General features: G+C 44.2%; 1 protein-coding gene across 5 annotated transcripts in view; it reads right to left on the minus strand.

Moving 5' to 3' along the window:
- The window catches only part of CREB5 (cAMP responsive element binding protein 5), a 457,922-nt gene that overhangs the window by 105,022 nt on the left and 328,601 nt on the right, over positions 1–24,299 (minus strand). For all 5 annotated transcript variants that reach the window (XM_031940514.1, XM_031940517.1, XM_031940513.1 and 2 more), the window contains 2 exons: positions 20,975–21,101; positions 18,851–18,961 (listed from right to left, as the gene is read on the minus strand). In XM_031940514.1, the coding sequence (XP_031796374.1) occupies positions 18,851–18,961; positions 20,975–21,101 (238 nt within the window). The remainder of the gene's footprint in view (positions 1–18,850; positions 18,962–20,974; positions 21,102–24,299) is intronic.

A 24,299-nucleotide genomic window follows, 5' to 3' on the forward strand; every position in this document is an offset into this window, starting at 1 on the left:
ATTTCCCCAGATTTTAGTTTCTTCAGCTGTAAAAGGTGAGATTATTTCCCCATCAAGAAAACTCTAAACTTTAATTCAAATCAAAACCACTCACTCTGTGTCTTCTCTGCTTATCAGTCCATGGGATAAAAGAACCAAAGAGGTCTTCTGTCTTGAAATAGGGGCTACGATACCCACAGGGAGCTGAACTGGCTGACAGAAGGAGGGAGACATGGCTGCCAGTTAGGGGGATTAGGAAAGGTTTTCTAGAGGAAGCGCCTGAGATGAACTTTGCCAGGAGTTAGAGATTCTCGGAGGTAGAGCCCGTCAGGCCGGGCAAAAGCAGGGAAGTGGGAAACAGAATGATCAGCTTAGGGAAGAGAATGAAGGCCAGTTTGTCAGAAATGTAGCAAAATAGGGTTAAATGACTCTGAAAAGATCAGCTGAAGGCAGATTGAGAAGACTATTTCTTCTTATAGATTTCAACACCAACTCCTGGAGTTTGTTTCTATTTTATCTTAGAGGCAGCAGTGAGCTCCTGATAATTCTTGAGCTGGAGAATGACATGATCATTCCTTTGCTTTAGGAAGATGATTTTGGATGGAGGTTCATTTACTTTTATCTTTCGGATTCTTTAAAAAATAGAGTGAGTGTGTCTGTGTGTGTCTGTGTTTGTGGTTTATTTCCAAATGGGGATATTAAATGAATGATTTGTAGACATATTATTAAAATAAAGATTTAAATTCTAATGGAGGATTCTTTAAAAATATGTGTATAAGTATATATATATATATGCATATATATATAAATATAAAATGTTTGTTTATATGTGTGTGTATATATGTATGTTTAATAGTGAAATTCTTCCATGTCACTAAAAGTAGGTCCCTCTTCTACCAAAAAATAAATAAAGTGAGCTTTTCATCTCCCCAGAGACTAATTTCTAAAGGAAATCCAAAAGCCCACAACACATTTTTTGAACTCAGATTAGAGACTCATTTTCCCCTCATTTGCATGAATAAATATTTAGTCAAGCTCTGTGGAGTCACCTCAAGGCACCCGTTGGAGTGAGATTTGCCAAACTTTGGCCCCGGGATTCTGCCAGGCAGGATCTTTAGACTCTCAGGTAAGGGCCCTACTCCTTTCAATGGAGGGAAGGGGAGTGGGAGTTGTATCTCCGGAAACTGAGCATTTTACGTGATCACTGCCAGTTCAAGATGGTTCTCTTTCATTTCCTGAGCAGAAGTGGTGTTTTCTGGGCCAGGTAAGTGGAAAGGCAATGTGTCCCTCGGCACATGGTCCAAGAAGGAACTGGCCCCCTTGTGTGGGTGACACTGGTCATACGGTGACATTAAGAGGTTCAGTGGCAGCAGTGGACACGTCTGGGATGGAGGAAAAGGGAGGGGACGGTGGGGAACGCTCCTGTTGGAAATGTTGCTCTATCATGGGCTTCCCCGGAACTTCCTGGAGGCAACATGGACTCGGCTAACTCAATTTAATACGCTTTTACTGAGCAGATACAATGGGAGAAAAGGGGGGAAGGACAGTGATTCCCAGGGGTGAGGGACGGGCATAGTAGTAGCAGAGGAGATGCTAAACAGGTTTTGAGTCACAGAGCAAACTGTCACACCCCTCTCGGGTGTTCTCATTTCTATTTGGGCTTTCATGGTTTCCTAGTTTGGAATAAACGGCCTCCTAATATTGACCTGTTCTTTTCTGAAGTAGGATTATAGGTGTGGAGCTAGAAAGGACCTTAGAAACCTTCCAATATAATCCCTTTCTTTTAAAGGGGAAGGAGTTTAGACCCAGAAAAGCTAAGGATAGCTGGCCAAAGTCACCCAAGTGAATAATTAGCAGGGGCCATATTTGAACCCATACCCTTGGATTCCAAATCTAGAACTCCTTAGTTCAGGAGGGGCAGAGCCAGTGCCCTCTGAGACACTTTGGGGCAGATTTCACAAAAACCAAAGGAGGTAAAGACTTGTTTCTACCCCGCTCGGCTGCAAGTCCTGCACCATTGTCACACACAGGCGGATCACAGAGGAAAAAGAAATCGCTGCTATTTTCGGGAGGATCCCTATAGAAATGCAGCTCAGAGGATGCTTTCTGAAAACCGTCAGTGTTTTTCCTAATGGAGAGGAGTCGGAAAGGTCAAGTAAGCCTACTGAGCAGCTCCAATGAGTCTGGCACCAAACGGGGCCGGAGTGAATCTTCCCCAGGATCATTTCCAGCTTGGTTATCTCCATTCTGGGCCAAAAACGATCGGCTGGCCCCTCTGCCATCCAACAGTCCCCGTCTTATCAATCAGGCGGCCAGCTGGGCATCACGAGGCTGCCCCAAATGCTCCAAGGAGGAGGAAATCCTGGGCGGGCTAGAAATCGCTACCTTTGCTAAGAGGGGAGCGGAGCGCCATTGATTTCTCCTCTCTCACAATTATGAGCCTGAGATCAAGTAATAGCCCGGGACAGTGATGAAGTGACTCATGGTTTAAAGGCAGACGGCCGGCAAACCTCCCGAGTTCTTCAGTGGGAAGAAGACAGGATTTGGCAAGGGAAGACACCGACTCTGCCACTTACTATGAAAATCTGGCAAGTCAGTTCATGGCCCGGAGCCTTGATTTTTTCATTTGTAACATGGGAATAACAGTCACCATCTCGCAGAATTGTTTATTTTTTCCTTTTTTAAAAAATGATTTTATTCAGTATTTTATATTCCCCCAGTTATATGTAAAAACAATTTTAACTGGTTTTTAAAACTTGGAGTTCCAGATTCTCGCTTTTTCCCTCCTCACCCCATAATAGTCCTTCTGGATCTCACAGAATTGTGTTAATGTTCAAATCCTATGATGTCTGTCCAGTGATTTGTAATTCTCAAAGGAAATAATCAGCTGTGATTATTATCAGTGATCTGGGACTTTCCCTTATTTAAATCAGCTACAATCCAAGGTATCTATGCAATGGAAATAGCCTCCCTTGACAGATTACCATTGTGAGACAATGTGATTCAGGAGAGTTAGATGATTTGCCATTTCATACTGGAGTGTTCTTGGACAAGTCACTTCCCTGTTATATTGTGAGCTCCTTGAGAGCAGAGACTGGGTTTTTACCTTTCTTTTTTAGCTCTAGCAGTTAGTGCTGCACCTGGGACAGAGAAAGAGCTTATAAATGCATACTGACTTGTCAATTTACCCCTCTATGAACCTTGTTTTTCTCTTCCTTGAAATAAATGGGTTAGAATGAAGGACTCTGAAGTTTCTCTGACTTTAGATCTATGATAATAATCATGATGGGGCATCTAGGGGGACCCATAGTACAGAAAGGTCAGGGCGTGGAGTCAGAAAGACCTGCATTCAAATTTGGCTTCTGATACTGGGCAAGTCATTTAACTCTGTTTGCCTCGTCTATAAAATGAGCTGGAAAAGGAAATGACAAACTACACCAGTATCTCTGCCATGAAAACCCTAAATAGGGTCACAAAGAGTCAGACACGACTGAAAAACAACTGAGCAACAAAAATAATCATGATGATAGCCAGCATTTCGGTAGCTCTTTAAGAATTGCAAAAATACTTTGCAGAATTATGGAGAATGACTGTAAATCAACACATGCTCTGTAAACTATTCTTTTCTTTTTCTTATTTTTTTCCCCTCTGTTCTGATTTCTCTCCCAACAAGATTCATTAAAAAAAAAAGTATATTTAAAAAATTAATGTACATGTGTTATGAGAAAAATAAAACAATTAAAAATGAAGAAAAAAGCTTCACAAATATTATCTCATCTGATCCTTACAATAAGCCCAGGAGGCAGATGCAATTATTACTTCCATTTTACATAAGAAGAAAAGTAGAGGTTAAGGACTTGCTCAGGATCACACAGCTCAGCAGCAGTGAACACTGCTAAGATACTGGAACCTAAAAAAATCAGATAGAGAAGCCAAGCCCCAGGCTGACTCGTTCCATGATTATGGCAAGAGAAGATGGGAAAGGGGAAGACCTTCATTCCTCTCATAGAAACTCTTCTAAATCTGAGGGAGTCACATCACTTGTTGCTGGATTTTCCTTCTCAAAGACAGGGCATGGATATCAGATAGTCCATTTTAAAGGGGCTCTGGATTATTCTTATAGGGAAGGAAATTCAGAAATATTTTACTTAAGTAATATATATCAGATATATGTTGTTATATTTGATTATGTAATGATATATTAAGGACATACTATAAGTTTGATTAAATTCTGGTAACATTAAATATTTAACTGTAAATGACATTTATCTGATGAAATTTCATGATATTGGCAATTTTTTACCTTTTGTTATACTTCTAAAATATTTTAAGTGTATAAAAGAAATAAAACAACATGATGTTTACCAAGTCAGAAAAAAGAAAAAAAAAGGAAAAAAAAAAAAAAAAAGAAGTGGCTCTGGGCAGTGATTCGGAACCAAAGTTTTTTTTTTTTAAATATTTTTCGTCTTGTCCGATCATGACACCACTCCTGTTTTCAGAAGTCATGTCTCCACCCGGATCTCAACATTTTAAAACATTTTCTTGTGTGGCCTCCCTCTGTCTGCCTCCCCTGAATCCTGCCACATTTCCACCGGGCTGGATGTCTGGGACAACGCCTCCAAACAGACACTGGGGATCTGGATAATTCAGACACCACTGCACTTCAGAGTTCCTGAAATCAATTGTTCAATCAATCCATATTTATTAAGCAGCCACTATAAATCAGGCATGGGACACAAAGAGAGGCTAAAAGCAGTCCTAATCCTCAGGGAGCTTACACTCTAATGGGCGAGACCACAAACAAACAGGTTAGAAGCAGAATAAATAGGAACCAATTCATGACCACAAGCAGAATAAATATGAAATAACTCATGGAAGGAAGGCATTAGAATTAAGAGGAGTTAGGCAAGGCAAAGCAATTCACGTCTTCTGACTCCAAGTTTTTGAGCCTCAGTTTCCTTTTCTGTAAAATGATATAAATAATACCTCTAGAGGCTATGGGTATTATTTATATCATTTTATATAATATCCTAGAGGCTATAAGGGGTCCCCAATATAAAGCTTTCTTGTACTGGAGGCCATTATCAGTAAGAGTATCAGGGGCAGCTTTCTAGGAGTGTTTTCTTCTTTCTTTCGCGCTACATATTTCAGCTCACTTTATTTGAGGATTCTGAGCCGGCTGGGTCCCAGAAGGCCATTAGAGCCATTTCTTGGTCCCAGTAGCACTGGAAACCTAATGCTGGCCCTGCCTGCCAGCGGCCCGGGCCTCCACTGTGCACATCCGCCAGTTATTTGCATAATACTTAACCCTACTCTGGAGAACCATTTTCCCACCACCTATTGTTGCAGACACAGTTTGGATCCAGCTTCCCTCACAGTGAATACCATTTGGGAAACAGACACCCTTCAGTGTCCACTGGCACACAACAATGCATAGCCCCTAGAAAATTACAGAACCCCAGAATGCCAGAGGAGGAAGGACCAGCCTCCAGCCTCTCCCCTAGTTATCTGGGTCAACTGGCCCCTGTCCAAGAATCCCCCGCTATAATATACCTAATAAATGATCATCCAGTTCTTGCTTAAAGATCTCCAAGGAAGGAAACCCCACTACCTGCCCCATCCCTGTACCTCCCTCCAAGAGATCTCATTTCACTTTTGGACAGCTCCAGTTGTTTGGCTAATTTTTTTTTCTGATACTAAGTTTAAAATAGTCTTGTAATAACTTCTACTTTATCTAGCCGGCCCATTCACATTTCCAATTCAGTTCTGGCTATTTTCTTCCCAGCAGCCTCGGCTGCTCCTGCACCTCTTAAGCACGGGACCTTGCCCCCAAACCTGCTGCCGAACCCACTGGTTAAGCAGCTCAGTGCTGCTGTGGGTCCTGTGATATCCTGACTGAGGAATATGTCACAAGGCCCACGATATTAACCCATCCTACCTGGACTGTCTCCTTGCCATCGGGCCTGCCCCTCCCGCCTTTCTGGCCTTCTTCCAGGTCCAAAATCATCATGAGATCAGTAGTTTTTACTACTTTTGAAAAAAAAAATCAGCTCAATCAATTTTCCTAAGCTTTCATTTGCTTTATCTTTGACTTCCTACTCTAAAATAAAGTCAGTCTCTCAGGTTCCTTTCTGCTCACTCTCTATCATTCTGTAACCACTAAAGAGAAGGCCTGGGCCTGGGGTTTCACTGGCATAGGAAATTCCCAGAAGAAGAAACTCCCTCTGCCCAATGAGGGCTGAAGGCTTCTCTTTACCGATTGCCCTCAAGAGCAACAAGCAATGAGAGGCCAGAGTCGTGTAGCCAGGACTCAAACCCAGTGCTCCTGGCTCCCCCCTGGAAGGTAACTTGGAGCAGGAACAGAGACTGGGCCTGTGCTGTGCTCAGCCTCCTGCTTCCCTGTGTTCAGAGGCTCAGGGGCTTGTGGTTTGGGGAGAAGAAGGAACTTTGCCCTGGGTCTGACTCCCGGAGGGTCTGCCAGTCAGCTAAGAATAGTCCCCACCTTCCAAGGTTGTTCTGAGGATTAAAGGAGAGGCCATTGATAAAGTTCCCTGCAGACCTCAGGATGAGCCATTCTTATTATTTCTGTCAGCAGCAGCAGCAGCAGCAGCAGCATTTGTTGATATTTACCCATCATTAGCATGTAAGTCAGACAAGACTAGCTCTCCAGAGAATTCCCAGGAGCTCGTGGGGGTGCAGTGATGGAGGGAGAAAAACATGTCCCTCAGAGCAATCTCACGTTCTCCCCTGGCTCTCTTCCCCCTTGGTTCCTCCCACCCCCAGTAGCCCAGAGAACAGATGGACACATTCATCAGCCCCGGGAGTGATGGGGCTTCATGCTCTGTTATCGCGGGCACGGGTGTTGGATTCGGCGTGCTAGCAGCCGGAACAAAGCTCGGTCTCAGTCACACATGGAGCGGGTGGGATGGGGGCAGGGAGGGTAGAGGCTTCTTTGAGCCAAGCTCTTCCCTGCCCCTTCCCCCACCCTCAGTCTCCACCAGCAGAGGCAGGACTCACACGTGGGGCGTGTGGGAAGCTCATGTCTGGACCCAGAGCGATGCCGGCTATTTTGGAAAAAAGCGATGCAGAAAGTTGGCGTGGCATGGCCAGTGTCACTCTCCGGCACATAGTGGTGTTCTGTCAGAGCCAGACATATTAAAAACATTGGGATAATTTGAAATAATTTGTCCAGGTCTAGGAAATGTCTATTTCAGGCTCTAGGCCTCAATGCATATTGAAAGAGGTGCCCATCAAAGCTCTTGGGAATCTGGACCCTTTGGGACCGTCACAGTCTTGTGAAATAAAAGTCTCTAGAATACAAGAGTCATTTTCAAAATACTGGTGGAAGGAAAGGTGCAGTAGTCTGGTGGAGAAATATTGGCTAAAGTTTGGATTAGAAAGAAGCTAGAAATACTGGGATGGTTCAAATCCTGCTTCTGACTCTTCATAACCATGAGAGCCAGTCTTAGCTTCTTCACATGAAAAATGAAGTAAATGAGGAGAAGGAAAAGAATGAGAATTAGAAGGAGGAGGAGGAGGAAGAAGAGGAGAAGGAAGAGGAGGAAGAGAAGCAGAAGAAGCAGAAGAAGAAGAAAAGAAGAAAAAGAAGAGAGAAGGAGGAGGAAGAGGAAGGAGAAGCAGAAGAAGCAGAAGCAGAAAAAGGAGAAGGAAAAGAAGGAAGAGAAGGAAGAAAAGGAGGAAGAGACAAGAAGAATGTCAGCTATTGTTCATTATTTAAATAATAAAATTTATAATCATATAATATATAATTAAGTCATTGAATGTGTTACCTACTTTATTCTTAGGAACAGAATGCAGATAAGTATATGTAGACTAGCATACAAAGACCACACATTTAAGGAGATAAAAGCTCTTTTATAATTTACATTCATCTGACCTTCAATTTTATGCCACTTAATTATCTGGTCATTTCCAACTGGGGGCCCAAATACTCAAATAAATTTAAAGGCTATTCTCCATAAAGGAAGCAAAATATGCTTCCTAAAATATAACTGGCAGGTAAAATTCTAATCCCATTTTGCACTGAATTAGTGTAAGAAAGAGTCCAGTCATTTACTAACTTGGGACAAATCAGTTCCCCTTGATGAGCCTCAGTTTCCTCATTTGTAAATTAGTGGATTAGACTAGATGACCACATAGCTAGGTGCAGTAGATGAAGTGCTGGATCTGGAATAAGGAAGATCTGAGTTCAAATGCAGCTTCAGACATTTATTAGCTGTGTAATCTTGGACAAATCACTTTATCCTGTTTGCCTCAGTTTCCTCGTCTGTAAACAGATCTGGAGAAGGAAATGGCAAAGCCCTCCAGTAAATTTGCCAAGAATCCCAAATGGTCTTTCATCTATTGGTAGGTCCCATAAAGATGTGGTTTCATACCATAGACCCTCCCAGGACTGTGTTGTGGCCAAGTTCTGCTTCAGTGATGTCCTTTCTTCTGTGTAACTTTCACAGTCTCGGGTCACTACGATCGAATTAATGAGAGACATCCACTCCCTTTTTCAAATTAATCAATTATTAATCCATTTCTTTGGAAGAAACATTATCGACCATGTGGTTTTTTTTTTAAGCTATAGTTAAGTAATAGAGGAGGTGCCATATCAATAGGCAATAACACCTTAGTCTGAGAATTTCTTTTCTTATTTTTTTTCCCTGAGGTAATTGGGCTTAAGTGACTTGCCCAGGGTCACACAGCTAGGAAGTATTAAGTGTCTAAAAGCCAGATTTGAACTCAGGTCCTCCTGACTTCAGACCTGGTGCTCTCTCCACTGCACCACCAGCTGCCCAGACTGAATTACTTTTCTAAGATCAGCTAATAAGTGTGGAAGGTCATTTTTGAACTCGGGAAGATGCATGTTCCCAACTCCCAGTCCCCTGTGCTCTATGGTGCCACCTAGCAAAGCACCTACTATGTTTCAGATAGAGATCGGGGGAGCTAACTTCAGCAGATTGTTCAGTGTTGGACATTTACGCCTCGGAAGTGAGCAAATGCAACAGGTCAGGGCTTGATTCCTTGTTCTGAGAAATGTCAGACTTTCAAAAGGGAAGCAGAAAATGTCAGGAATACGGCTGAACTGGAAACAGGTGTCCTGCTGTTTGAAAATCCTATGAAATGAAAATTAAAGGGAACATGGCAATTTTGCAGCAGGATGGAGAGGGAGAGCCGAGTTCGAGTCCTATCTCAGAGACGTACTGCCTATATGACCAAGAACCCCAAGGGCCCAGGAAATTAGCTAAGACTGTAAATTACCCAGGAGCTGCTCACCTCATGAGCAAAGGGAATCTCCGCACCAGAAGTTCTTCACACCAATGAAATCACAAGACTGAATGGAAATTAAATTTAAATTTTTTTTAAAAAAGCGAATGATCACATCCAGACAATGTTTCTGGAATCACTTCAGCATCTATAAGAGGCGGGGCTGACTGACTTCAAAAGTCCCTTTCATTTTGGAACTCTGGGATATTGTGACCTTCTATGCTGTTGAGGGAAGACAACTTGCAAACTGAGCCCAAAGTGACAAAAAGAAATGTTTCTGCCATGTTCTCTCAAGGAGAAACCTAGAAACTTTGAGGCAAAAGCTGACTGTGCAATGTCAGGGCTGGGTTCTCTTTAGCTTTCTTCCCTCCAAGGCTGAGGGTGTTAGGAGGAGACCTCCCCGGGCCTCCCGCTCGAAAGCCCGCCAGGACTGAGCCATCCTACACAGCGCAGCCAGGCCCCATGATCCCGCTCTGGCAAAAATCTTGGAAAGAACAAGCCAAAGAATTCCAAGAAAAAGCTTGAAATTGATCGGCACGACGCAGAACGCCCCCAAATCCAACCACGCTCCCCATCCCTCTCCCAGCCCCTCTGCCACATGGAACGGCTTGGTCCCAGGCCCAAAAGCACACGGGACATGTGCCGTGCAAACACACAGAGACCATGGGCCCACGGACTGGGGGGCTTGGGAGGGAGCCCTTCTCGGGCCGGCTGCCCCTGCTACGCTGCGCAGATGCCGTCGGTTCCAGGCTTTGGGACCGTTAAACAAACATGAAAACAAGAGCCGGGAATGTGTATGCTGGGCGTCGGGATGGAGGCAGGGAGAGAGCTGGGGCTGTGTTGTATGCATTGCCATGGTTACAAAATCAGGGGTGGAGGAAAAGAGGGAAGAGAAAGGGGGAAGAGGGAGTGTGTGTGAGAGAGAGACAGACAGACACATGGAGACAAATAGAGACAGAGTGAGAGAATAAGAGAAAGAGAGACAGAGACACACAGAGAAACAGAGATGTGTGTGTGTGTGTGTGTCAGACAGATACATGGAGACAGAGACAGTGAAAGAATAAGAGAAAGAGAAAGAGTCAGACACAGAGACATAGAAACAGAGAGAGAGAAGGAGAGACAGACAGACAGAGAGAAGACAGAGACAGAAAGACAGACAGAGACACAGAGAGAGAAACAGAAAGAGACTGTGTAGGTTGGAGTATGTGCTGAGAGAGAGACTTGCGTGGAGGTGGACAGAGTTTAGGGAAGGCAGAGAAAGGCAGGAGGAGTGGAGGAGGAAAACACACTTCAGTCCCAGCATAACCCAAATCTCCACTAGCCTAGGGGGATCTCTGAAGGGTCTCAGCCTCATAGGATTCCAGAGTCAACCCTGAAAGGGACCTCAGAAGTCAGCAAGTCTCCCCCAACCCATATTCTTATTAAAAAAAATTATTAAAGCTTTTTATTTTTCAAAACATGCGTGGACAATTCTCCAACATTAGCTCTTACAAAACCCTGTGCTCCAATTTCCCTCTTCCCCCACTCCTTCTCTATATGGCAGGTGGTCTAAGTTAAAATGGTAGAAGCATATGTTAAATCCACTCTATGTGGACAGATTTATAGTTATCTTACTGCACAAGAAAAATCAAATCAACCAGAAAAAATGAGAAGCAAAATAAAATGCAAACAAACAACAACAAAAAGAGTGAAAATGCTGTGCAGTTCATAATCTAGATGAGAAACCTGGGACCCAGGGTAGATTGCTTGCGTTTGGGGGTTCCAACCTAAAATAATGAAGTGTCTGCAGTAAGATGGGACCCTGGGGGTGGAGATTGCCAGGCTAACTTGCCCAGGTGGGGAAAAGAGGAGGTTCAAGCTTCCCTAGTGATCACCCTGGGATCAGTCAGAGAAGATGGGGAATTTCTGTTGCTGTTGACTGATTTTGGTCATGTCCAACTTGTGACCTCACCTGGGGCTTTCTTGGCAGAGATACTTACTGCCAAGTGGTTGGCTATTTCCTTCTCCAACTCATTATACAGGTGAGGAAACTGAGGCAGGCAGGGTGAAGTGACTTGCCAGGGTCGCACTAATAAAAAATGTCTGAGATCACATTTGAACTCGGTTCTATCTGACCACACCCCGTGCTCTATCCACTCTACCCCCCAGCTGCCTGAGACAGGGAGACCAGCATCCAAAATGGGGGGGAAACGAGGTCAGTGGACATGGAGAAGATTTCTGAAGTTTCTTTCAGGTCAAAATTCTATGAATTTATCTGCCCCTTCATTACAAATTCATTCTCATCCCTTCACTCAGTTTCTGCTTTATATATGGCACAGATAGCCAAATATAAATATACGTAAATATAAATAGATATACAGCTTGTACAGAGCCATAACTAGCACTCTGGTACCTGAGGGAAGGTGCAGGAATACAGGGAAGGGATCAGCCTGATCCCCATGAGAGTATAAACTCACCCCCTGCCAATTACCCCCGGTCCTGAACGTTTAGCCCTTAGGCAGAGGTGGCAGGCAGGGCTGGGAGGGAAACCCTGAAGTGGGTGGCCATCACGTGCTGCAGACTGGGGAGGGGTCTGCCATAGGGAAGGAGCACGCTCCTCAGATGTCGGCGCCCTGAGAAAAAGCCACAGTTGCCTCACCCTAGTTCTGACTCTGGCCCCATATTCTGCTTCAGGAAAAACTCCCTCGGTATTTACAAGTCACTGATCTTAGAGATGAGTAACACTGACTTCCACTTTCTACAAAACACAAAACCCAAGCTGGTGTCTTTTCTCCAAGAGCCCCGTCCTCTCCCTGGGAAACACAATTTAAGCCGTTCCCAAAGCCCACAATCACTAAGGCCCCTTTCTTTAGGAACTGATCATATAGCTGGGGGCTAGTCTAGAGCCTCCCATCCTGCACCATATCTGACTCTGGGTTGCTTTATTACTGGTTGGCACTTCTTTTACCTATAGGTGGCGCAGTGGGTAAATCACAGGCCCTAGAAGCAAGAGGATCTGAGTTCAAATCTTGTCTCAGCCTGGCTAAGTCATCCCCAATTGCTCCATTTCCTCATCTATCAATGACTGGAGAAGGAAATAACAGACCAGTGACTCCAGGACCTTCGGCAGGAAAACCCCAAATAGGGTCCCTAAGAGTCTGACGCGACTGGAACCCGACCCACTGGAGCTCGGCTCAAACCCCAGCCCTGCCCCACACGGCCTGCCCATGCTGGCCCAACGACCTACTTCCCTGGGCAGCCGATGGCTCCCCTGGGGTGGGACTCGGGGACCTCTGAGGCCCCTCCAGCTCTGTCCATGATACCATTTTTTAGCTGTAAACCAGGCTCTAACTCGTTGATTTGGGGGACACGCAAGGCTTGTGGGTTCTGAAACAGGACACCAGCAGCCGGGACAAAGCCGCTTCAGAGGCAGGATGTCTGAGAAGTGCTTTTTATCAAAGGCAGCACCTTTAAGTGTGGCCCAAGAGACAGGATGATTTCCTGCTGTTTCCGGGGCCGAAGGGAAGCCCATCTAGTGCCGGGTGGGCAACGCCCCCAGCGCCTTTTTTCTGGCTCGGCCTTCCGAGGAAGGGCATTCTGAGGGCTCTCTTGACAATAGCCCATGGGTGACCCTTGAAAAAGGCCCTGGAAATCATGAAGCGAGAACTGGGTTGGAATCTGGAATCCATTCCCGTCTGACACAGGAAGAGAATTAAGCACAGAAAACAAACGCCATGGCGAAAAGAAACCTGGGCAGGGAGGGTCTCACGGACACCGAAATCAGGGAAGGATTTTTTTTTCTTTTCATTCACAGTACTTTCGTTTGTCATAAAAATCTTTCATCTGCGCCCTAAATGTTCCCTGGAAATCTTCCAGGCTGGCAGGAAACAACTACTGGGTGCTCCCCTGAGCATCAGGAGGAGAACGGAGAAGTCAACTGATTATCTCAAAATCACTGGGGGGCACAGACCAAGGAAAGAGATCTAAAAGCCCAGGTATCCTGGAGACAGGTAAGCTCCTGAGGGCAGGCCTGGTCCCTGCTCTGTCTATTTCCAATGACAACATGTTTGTCTCACCCAATAAGATGTAATCTCCTTGAAATCAGAGATTTTCCCCTCTGGAAAGTGTGTGGGATCTAGGAAGAGCTTCATAAATACTCAAGTGATTCATTCACCTAGAAGAGGGGTTCTGTCTCCCTTTTTTGTATCATGGACCCTATTTCACAGTCTAACAAAGCATATGGATGTCTTTTCAGAAACATGTTTTTAAACAATTAAGGGCACTACTAAATTTCTAATTTAGTACTACTAATTAAATTAGAGTAGGGATCCTCCGCCATTTTGCTGTCTTGGACAATTTCCTATTATTTAGGAAATCCATAGATTATTTCACAGAATAATGAAAATAAAAGAAAATGGATTATAAAAGAAACCAGTTATATTGAAATCCATTTATCCATCTGTCTGTCTGTCTACCTATCTATATTTATCTACCTACCTACTTATCTCTACTGCAGTCATCCTTGCATACAAATGGGTTTTCTATTTGAGTTTGACATGATGGGTCCAATGTACTAGGTCTAACTCGTATGGAGAAAGCCCTGAATGAGAAGATAGAAGCCGCTTCTGAGTTCAACCATCGGAGATCACCTTGACAGATAAGAGGTGGCTGATAATCACCATACCCACTGGTAGCGGCAGAGGGCAAAGTAGCTTGACATTTCCCCAAATCTTTGGTGGTTTTTGTGTATCCCATTAGTAAAATGTATTATGTAAAAGACTCATGGGAGTTGGGGGGGTGGGGTGGTAATGAATAAAAGAGGTTGTTTATCACATGGATTGAAAGAGTGTCAGAGAAGGACATGGCTGGAAATCAAGTAGAGTGTGGTTGCCTCGAGCTACTGCTTGGCCATTACTGCCAATCCCACGTTCCTGATGCTCCATCTCATTAGCTGTCACCGTCTCAGACTCACAATTGCTCAGGAGACGAGGGGACTGGGAAATTCCCCTTCTGCTTAAGTTTCCATCACTCTTGGGCTCTGGAAAGGTCACCAAAAGAACCAGATACCAAGAAGTGACTAAGAATGATGTCACATGAAGGAATTGATGTCAAGTAAACCTGAAAGTCAGATAATGGCAACTAAGGTCATTATTATTTAATAACAGAGTCACAGGGACCAGAAGTGACCTGGAAAGATTCTCTTGCTACAGACTCATGACCTGTGGTGGACAGCATGGCAGGGTTAACTCCCACGGCTAAGACATTCAGTAGCTCACAGCAATCCTGGACTTAACCTGGGGAGTACCTTAGCACGCTGGCTGACAACTTGCATGTTAAGTGTTGTTTTAGCAAATAAGTCGGTGACAGGACTAAGAAGACCATGAAAATGTACCTTTCCCTGAAAGGATTAAGATGGAAACTAAACTGGCTCCACCCTTGTCTTTTATTGTTAGCAAAGCCAAGACTTGTCACTGTAGAAAACAGATCTCAAGAGATCTTAGTCATTTGCCCCTGGTCTCTTAGCATGCTATGGTGAATAGCAGGGAGGACACCGAGATTCTCTCTTCTTTTTCTGAGTCCCCAAATGAAAACAATGATGAGTCTGAGGTGCTTGGTGCCTCAGTCTCTTGACCAAGCTGGAAAAATTACTTTTTATGACCATTTGCTGATGGAAACAAGAATAGCCATCTGGATAGCCATGGCTTCCTTATCTTAGAGTGGAGGAAAAAAAGTGAAAATAAGAACTTGGAAGTTTCTTTCCTTTTTAGCATGTTCTACAAATCATCTTTGTGGAGTCTTCCTCTTCCTCCCTCTCTCCCTCTATTTCTTTATTATTATTATTATTATAGCTTTTTATTGTCAAAACATATGCATGGGTAATCTTTCCACATTGACCCTTGTAAAAACTTCTGTTCCACCTTTTTCTCCTTCCCCCATCCCTTCCCCTAGATAGCAGGCAGTCCCATACATGTTAAATATAGTAAAGCAGATCTTAAAGATAATATATGTATACATATTTATACAGTTATTTTATTGCACAAGAAAAATTGGATTTAGAAAGAAGGCAAAAATAACCTGAGAAGAAAAACAAAAATGCCAGCAAACAATAACAGAAAGAGTGCAAATGCTATGTTGTGGTCCACACTCATTTCCCAGTGTTCTTTCGCTGGATGTAGCGGGTTCTGTTCATCACTGATCAATTGGAACTGATTTGGATCCTCTCTCCCTCTATTTCATGAAATTGCTTTGTATGTGCTTTGCAACAACCTTGTTATCGTCTTATTTTGGCCATTTTGCTTCTCCCTAGTGGAATATAAGCTCCTTGAGGGCAGAATTTGTTTTGTTTTGCCTCTGAATCCCAACTCATGGCATATTGCCTCCTTACTTAGAATAGGAATTGGAAAAGCACTTAACTTGGAGTGAAATATTAGCCATGAATTCATTTATGTATTAGAGTCTACTATTATATACCATCAATATACAGTGATACTTTTTCTCATACATTTAAAGGATCTGGAAGTGTGATTTGGGGGAGTTCTTTTCTTCTCTAATGAGAACAAAGCTAGGGTTTGGGTATGAAAATTTCTGAGAAAAAGTAAGAAACAAACCAGAGAGTAGATGGGCAAAAGCATTTAGTGGTTATGTTATAATTTAGGAAGTCTAAAGTCATCTAAAGGTTATCTGCAGCCAATGATCATTCACCAAGAGCCCACATACGCACGATCCTGAGTGATAAGAATATAAAAACAAAAATCACACATCGCCAGCCCTTAGAGAACTTGCGTTCTGTGCACAGGAGCAACAAGTCCACAAGAAAGGAAACATGATGTATCTAGGAAGTAAACAGGACCAATCGGGGTGGGGAGAGCATTCTAGGCTTCAAGGACAGCTATTTGGTTGGATGTAAAGAGTTTGAAGGAGAAAGGTGGATAAATCAGCCTGGGAAGCTCAGGTAGCGCCTACCGGTGAAAAAGGTTCATATGCCAAAGACCGAAGTTTGCAATTTGCTTTGTGGGCAAAGAAACGACCCAATCAGCCCCAGGCTTTAGGAAAATGAAGTTGACAGCTGTTCAGAAGACAGAAGAGAGAAGGGAGCATCTGGATCTTTCTAAAGGGCAGCCATTTCTCCAACAATGTCCTCAAACCCAATGGGGAGAACCAGAAAATGTCCGATCTGCAGAATTGTATCTCATACCAATAACCCATGAATGAATAACTTAATTTTATTTTTTTCTTGAGTATCCTCACTGTTCTATTTCCCCCTTATGTGAGAGACAGAGAGAGACAGAGAGACATTGAGAGAGGGCAAACTGTTACTGTTAAGTTGGTCTCCAAAATAGATGCCAACTTGAATTTGACTCTGCCAACAAGTATTTGGTTTGGCTCTGCGTGGCTTGGGCTGAACAAACATTTGCCTATTTCAGAAAGATTTACCCAGCTCTATAGCGGGCATCGGTGCCATCTGGCATGTCCCCATGACTGTGTGGCACAGTCGGGAGAGACCTCTTGACCACGAATTTTTATTTGCCCAAGGTCGCCAGCATTCTGGGCTTTGTCACCATGTTGGGTCAATGGGCTACTCAAAGAACAACCGCTTTTTCAGGCTGAAAGCTCACAAATGTGGGATTCCCCAGCTGATCCTGAATGGCTGCCATCTTTGTTTCTCTACTGACTGACTGAGCCTCCTGGAGAGTCCTTGTGGGTAAGATGGGATGAGTAAGACACAAACTGACCAGTAAAAGCCTCATGGTCGCACATGGAGTGATGAGCCCGGGGTCAACTCGCCCCCTCTTCCCAATGGTACAGAAGCACGGCATTCCCATGCTCAGCGAAGCTGCCAACCGCAACGATCAGAAAACAGCAGAAGCATCTTTATCAATGGAAGCACTCAGGGGCTCGGGGACCGAGTTCTGTGACTGGAGGCAGGAATATCGAAGTCCAAATTCAGCCTCAGACAGTTACTAACTATGTGACTCTGGGCAAGTCCCAATCTCTGCTTGCCTTAAAGCACTGGAGAAGAAAAGGGCAAACCACAAGAAAACCCCAGGGACGGTATCAAGCGTCCCATCGCCCACAGGGTCTAGGAGAGCTAGACATGTCCAAACAAAGCAGAAAGTTATCACCCAATGGACTGCATGGTCTGAGCAGGTGAGACCCCTGTGATATATCTTATTTCTGTCAATCTGAGGGAGTTTTGGGACCCCAAGACTTGCCCGGGATTACATGGAGGACATGGATCAGAGGCAAGCCTGAGATGTAGGTCTTCAGAGGACCCTCAATCGATTTAGAGCTGAGAGGGACCCAGGAGGTGATCACGTCCGACCCAGTCATGTCATAGGGGAGGAAATCAAAGCTCAGAGAGCTAAGCGACGCCCGGGGTCACCTGGCTAGAAGGTGGCAAAGGCTGGCCTTAAATCCAGCTCTCCATAAGCCCATTCCCTTTGCCATCTGGGATGCCTCTCAGGCGATTTTTAAGAACCCAAGTAGCGGAGCCGGTGCCGGTCTACACTGGCAGAAAGTTTCCTTATCAGCATTTCTTGGTGCTAATGAAATCACAGCCAAGTCTGAAAAATGCTATTAATGCCCAACGGCATGGATGTATATGGCTAACCATTCACTCGAAGCCCACTGGACTTTAAAGCACCTAAGACCCACGTCCTTTTCAGTAACCACATAGATCTGCTCGATACGCGCGGTTCCTTCCCCAATTCTGACAATACCTGCTTCAGAGGCTTCATCCTGCTGCTAAGGGGGACACTGTTCTCCACAACCAAGCAATGTGGAGGCTCCCCCAACCAGGGGAGGACTGAGACCCAGTGAAGGGCCGTGGGCCTACTGAGCCCCCTGAGCCACGGAGCCCAGGGAGCTCGCCCCCTGCACGAAGGCAGCAAATCCCTCAGGCCCAGTCATTCCTGAAAACCACATCCTGAGCTCCAGAAGGATGGCAACCTGCTTCGGAGCAATGAGTAACTACAGAATTCCCTGAGAACTGATTACGGCCTAAAACATTACTTCTTTTAGAGGATGATGGGCAAATTTCTTGTAACTTTATTATTATTATTTTAAGAGATGGAGGAGGTTGGTGGAAAATCCAGCTCTAGTTTTTTAACAGTCAAAGTCAGACTTACCTTGAGATGCTTTTGCAGGAGCTCAGATTTAATAAAATACATTTGGGTGATAATGAGTGCACAGGTTTTTCACATCTAGTACTTAACTCAGGAGGAAATATCAGGAAAACACATTTAGAAATGAGCTGACAAAAAGGGAGAAAATCTGATGACCTTTTTGCAATCGCTAGGCCGATCCATACGTCCATTTTCCACCAAAGCAAATTAACGCCAGACACAAATCTAGGGCATCCCATTAAAGCTTTCCTGGAAATGCTGCACTTTCCAAACGCCCCTTTCGCCCTGTCCGTCTCCCCGTCACTGGGGACAATTCCCCTGTAAGTTACAGTAACAAACACTCTCCAATGACAGCCAATCTGTTCATGGGCCTGGAACAGAGAGACCCATTCATGGCAAACAGAGGAGTGGGTCACTGCCCTGACCCACACTCCGGGCCCACGGGCAACACACCCAGGCAAGGGAAGCGAGACGAGGAGCGGCCGGTTACTCACCATCTTGGCCTCCGAATGCATCGGCTGCACCTGGGGAGATGCGCAGGGGTTGTTGAGGTTGGGGGCTTGCATCCCCATGAGGTTGGAGTTCACGGACATCTGCCTCTCCATCTACCGGAGGGGAAAGGGGCAGAATTAAAGATGGACTCTGAGACTAGTCCTGCAAGGCGGGCCCGGAGCTGCTGGGAAGCTCTGAGGGGACAAGGAACCAGCAAGAAAACTTGTGTATGATACACAGCGGCCACACAAGGCCTGCTTCAGGCTGTTCTATGCTATATGCAATGGCAAGTCACCTGCTGTGGCCCTCTCTGCAGGGCTCCTCGGGGACTAAGGCTTCAAGAGATCAGAGAGCTTATTTCTCTCTAGCCCTTGAAGGCTTGCGAAGAGATGTTATAATTTCTACATACAGAAGGCGACCCTGGGGGAGGGAGGGCGTGTGACTTGCCTAGAGTCATAAAACCCATCTTTCCTTACTTACAGCAGCTACATGCCGTGATAGGTAGAACGTTGGACCCAGAGCCAGGAAGACTCTTTTTTTTTTTTTTTTTTTAAATAAGGCAATTGAAGTTAAGTGACTTGCCCAGGATCCCACAGCTGGAAGTGTTAAGTGTCTGAGACAGATTTGAACTCAGGTCCTCCTGACTTCAGGACTGGGGCTCTACCCAGCTGCCCCACCAGGATGACTCTTGCCTCAGACATTTTGTTGCTGTTTAGTTATTTTTTAGTTGGGTCTGATTTTTCATGAAAATCCTTTGGGATTTTCTTGGCAAAGATATTGGAGCTGTTCGCCATTTCCTTTAACAGCTCATTTTACAGATGAGGAAACTGAGGTAAACAGGATTATGTGACTTGTCCAGGATTACTCAGCTAGTATATGAGGCCAGATTCAAACTCAGAAAGATGAGTTTTCAGAAATTATAATGCTTTATTAGAGGATAAACTGCTTACTTTGTCTCAGCCACAGTTTCCTTATCTATTAAATAGGAATTAAGTGATATCTACCTCTCCCCTCTTACCTGGTCTTTTCTTGGGCTGTTCCCCATGAGTAGAAAAGCAGAGACCAGAGATGGAGCGTCTCGGTCTTGGAATGGCCAGTAGCACAAAGTCAAGGAATCAAAGAGTATGTGTATGTAGTAAGGTACGAGAAGATAGGAGAGGCAGGAGGGGTAGGGGGTAGGTTATGAAGCCTTTTGCTGCGAGAGGTGGAGCAGAGCTTAGGTCTCTAAACATTTTTGACTGCACCTATCTGCGGGTAATTTGTTTTTTTCTCTTGGTAGCTGTGCTGTGGGGGAAGAGCAGGAAATTTCCCACTGGGACCACTACCACTATGGTGCCCCACTGTTGGATTGGATTATACCTGTCCTGAAGAGCTTATGTCTAGCTTCTAAGAAGGGCTGGGAATTTCTAGGAGGGATGGGTGGAATAGGGAAAATAGTGGGCTGTAACCTGTGAAGGGGAAATGGAGAACAGCCCTGTGACTGGGTATTATGGGAAGGCTGCGATATGACTCAACTTTGCATCCTGAAGTTAACCCATTTTATGTAATTACTTCATTTTGACACAGAGAAGATTTAAGGCACAGGAAAACAGGGTATTTCAAGCAATAGGGATTCTATAAGGAAGTGAGGATGAAGGAGCAGACATTTTGGAGAAATATTTTGGTATTATAGAAAGAGGGATGGAATTCGAGTCAGAAAGGATTGGGTTCAAATTTCTGAAGTTTATTAGCTGTGTCCAGTCATTTCACTCTAACCTAACGTGTGCAGCTCTCTCAGACTTAGCTACTAAGTTATGGCATTGTGATGGATGAAGTAGAGGGAGCTCTCAACACAGATCCTTGATAAAGGGGATATGTTCTCAGCTTTGGGGGGAGGTCCAGAACCCCTTGGACAGTCAGTGTGGTGAAGTCAAGGGACCCCTTCTCAGAATCATGTATTTACATGCAAGAAATAACTTCCACAGAATTATAAAGGAAACCAATAATATAGAAATACAATTATCACCCCCTCAAAAAAAAATCCCCGAGTTCATGGACCTCCAGAATAAATAAGGGAAACCTGTGAAAACATCAGGGCAGACGTATATTAGAATATTAGGAGAACCAGCCATGAAATCAAGTCTTACCGGCATCAGGACTGCTGAAGAGCCGGGCATGGTGGGATTCGGCAGGGTCCCGGGCATAGAGGCTGGCATGGGCTGTCTCTGTCTGTTGTGAAGGTGCAGTAGTGACGATAGAGAGCCTGGGACAGGCCTGGGAAGGAAGGAAGGAGAAGTTGGTATCATTGTCAGTCCTGAAGATCCCAGTACTGAGAATCCCTTGCCCAAGAGAGAGTATTCTATAATATAATAGTCGTGTCAATGAGGATCTGGAGGAAATAATAATCACATTTCCCATTAATCAGGAAACATTTAATAAGCGCCTACTTGGCATCAGGCACAGTGCTAAACAATGGGGAGAGACTAGAGACCATCCCTGTCCTCAAGGAGCTCGTGCAAACAAATCCATGCAAAACAAGTCATATACAGAATAAATATTCATTAGAATTGCTGGTAGACTGCTGCTTTAAGGCTTGAAAAATGCTTAGTAAGCTTTACCTCCTTTGATTCCACTTGGGGAATGGCTATGGTGGCATATGATTGTAATGGAATACTGTTGTGGTGCAACGGACGCGAACTGATGCAAAGTGAACAGAACCAGAAGAACACTGTATACAGTGACAGCAACATTATATAAGAAGCAACAGTGTGACAGCTCTTCTCAGCAATACGATGATCTAAGACAATCCCAGAGGACTCGGGATGAAACTGTCTGCCTCCAGAGAAAACTGGTGAACTCTGAATGCAAATTGAAACTTTTTTAACTCTTTCTGTGTGTGTGTGTGTATTTTTTTGGTGTAACATGGCAAATATAAAATATTCGCCTGTATTCTTTCTTTACTTCTTAAGGGCCAAGGGGAGAGGTAGAAGGCTGGGAGAGAATTTAAAACTTGAAATTTTTTCAAATAAATGTTAATTTTTTTACATGTAATTTGGAAATATTTAAGTAAATAGAAATGTATCTACATGTTGGGGGAAAAACATCTCCAATTACCACATGTATGCACTTGACCAAGACACAAGATCATAGGAACCTATGGAAAAGCACCTGAAGGAAAAGTCAAGGGTCATCTAGTTCAACTCTTTTATTTTATGGATGAGAAAACCAAAGGTTAAGGAGAGAAATGACTTATATCCAAGGTGGGATTTGAATCCAGATCCTGAGACTCCAAATGCCACAACCTTCAACTTTACCTTTCTCTTCTATCCTTTCCTCACCTGTAAAACAAGGCAGGGTGGATGACATTACCCTTACTGGCCCTCTTACTCTAAACCTTTCCTTCTAGGGATGTAGGCTGGAACATGGTTACATGGGCACTCCCCTGGATCAGGGCTTTTTCCTAGTCTAAAAGCAATTCATGTCATTCTCTCCATCTCAGGCACCTTTCCTGAAAGCCTGTCTCACTGTGGGCCGCCCCATGTCCTCACTCCCTGCAGAACAAATTTCATCTAGAAATCTGCTGGAGCCTCTTGCCTGGGATGAGAAAACAAACAGAACGTCTCCCATCCCAGCTTTCCCCAAACAAAGGACCAAGGGCAGCTCCACCCTCTGTCACCAGGACTCACTGGGAGAGTTGAGATTCCAGGCCAGCAAGTAGAAATCAGCCATTTCATAATAATTCAAGGTGTTAGGCTGCTTGACAGGAACGTTCTGATTTTTGGCCTGACCTACAGGGCTTGTGCAAGTCATTCTCTGGGGAACCCTGAGTCTGAGCTTTGCTGTAGCACAGGAAAAAAAAAACCCCACACCATAGCCTTATATGGATTTATTGAGTCAGGGAACATGAGACTGAGGGAAAAGGGAATTATTTGTGTTTATTAAAAATGGCAAATAAGCTAACTCCCTTTTTGGGCCCATCCCCTTGGTGCATCTCAGCTCTAAGGATCTGTAAAAAGGCGTAAAAAACCAAAAACATCTCATGACATCCCAGGTAGCTCATCTGTGAGAATTTTACTCTGGATTTTTGCCTTGGAAATGTAATGTTTGCCTTACAGCGGCTTCCTTGCTGTTCCACGACACTATCTCTAGCTCCAGGCCCTTTGCTGGTTGCTCTCTCCATCCCCAGAACACTTTCCCTTCCTCACTTCTGTCTCTTGCCTTTCCCAGCTTTTGGCAAGTCCCAGATAAAATCCCCTCTTCTACAAAAATCTTTTTCTGATTCCCCTTAATACTAGTGCTTTTCCTCGGATGATTATTTCCAACGTATCCTGATTATATTTCCTTTGTATATTCTTGCGTGTGTATTGCCTTCTGCATTAGACTGTAAACCCCTCGAGAGCAGAAACAAAATATGGATAGTGCCAAGATTAACTGTTAGGAGAATCATGTGTGAAGTCCGGTTACATTATATTAGGCCTTTTTAAAAAAATACAAAGATTAGAAATTGTTAGGATTATAAAGCTTGGTTATTTGTCTAATAGGATAACCAAATCCTCCTCGAGACTTGTTTTTGTTTTTGCATCCTCGATCCAGTTTCTGGCACATAGTAGGGTGTTTGTGGATTGGACAGAATTATTGGAAAGATGTGGGGAGGTCAGGATGAGTAACAAGATTCGATCTTCCCTCTCATTTATACGACTTGACACTAACAGAAACTACTTTCTCCACTTTTTTTTTTGCCAGAAATGATCAAAAGGCTCCTTAAGAAATTATAGTTGATCATCACAGACACATACATGTGAAAATATTAATTAGAAACGTGCATCAGTCCGGGAGTTATATGCCTATGATTTCCCCAATTTCTCTAAGTGCTTATAGACAAATATCTAAAGTAATAAATATAAATGTCTATACCCCAAAACATGAAAAACACATAGGAGAGTCAATATGGTGTCATAGAAAGTGTGCTGGCTTTAGAAGCAGGAAGAATTAACCAGGTTCCAATCCCTTATAATCCACATAATCACTCTATAACCACAGGGGAAAGTTCATCTTTCTGACTCAAAAAGCTAAAGATGAGTTGAGATCTGCATTTGTGGAAGAAGAGCCCACATCTGGAAGTCCTTGAAAGAAGGAGTCACCTAATCCAATCTCTTCCTTTATAACAGAGGAAAATGAAACCCAGGGAGCTGGTGACTTGTCCAAGATCAAACGGGTGGTTCCCAAGCCCCCTAAGGGATCCCAACCCACATCTTCTGATTCAGAATCAAGTGTTCTTTACTCTGGCACAAATTACTCTTTAATCATTCCAAACACCTTTTAAGATATTTCAAGTGTCTCAGTGTTTTGACCTAGAGCTAGAAGGGACTTCATTAACTCCAACCCCTTAATTTTGCAGATTGGGAAACTGAGGCCAAGAAATAGGAAGCACCTGAGGTTACATGGGTAGTCAGTGGTAGAGCTGAGATAGAA

The sequence above is a fragment of the Sarcophilus harrisii genome, chromosome 5 (genome assembly GCF_902635505.1).
Source record: "Sarcophilus harrisii chromosome 5, mSarHar1.11, whole genome shotgun sequence".
Lineage (NCBI taxonomy): Eukaryota > Metazoa > Chordata > Mammalia > Dasyuromorphia > Dasyuridae > Sarcophilus > Sarcophilus harrisii.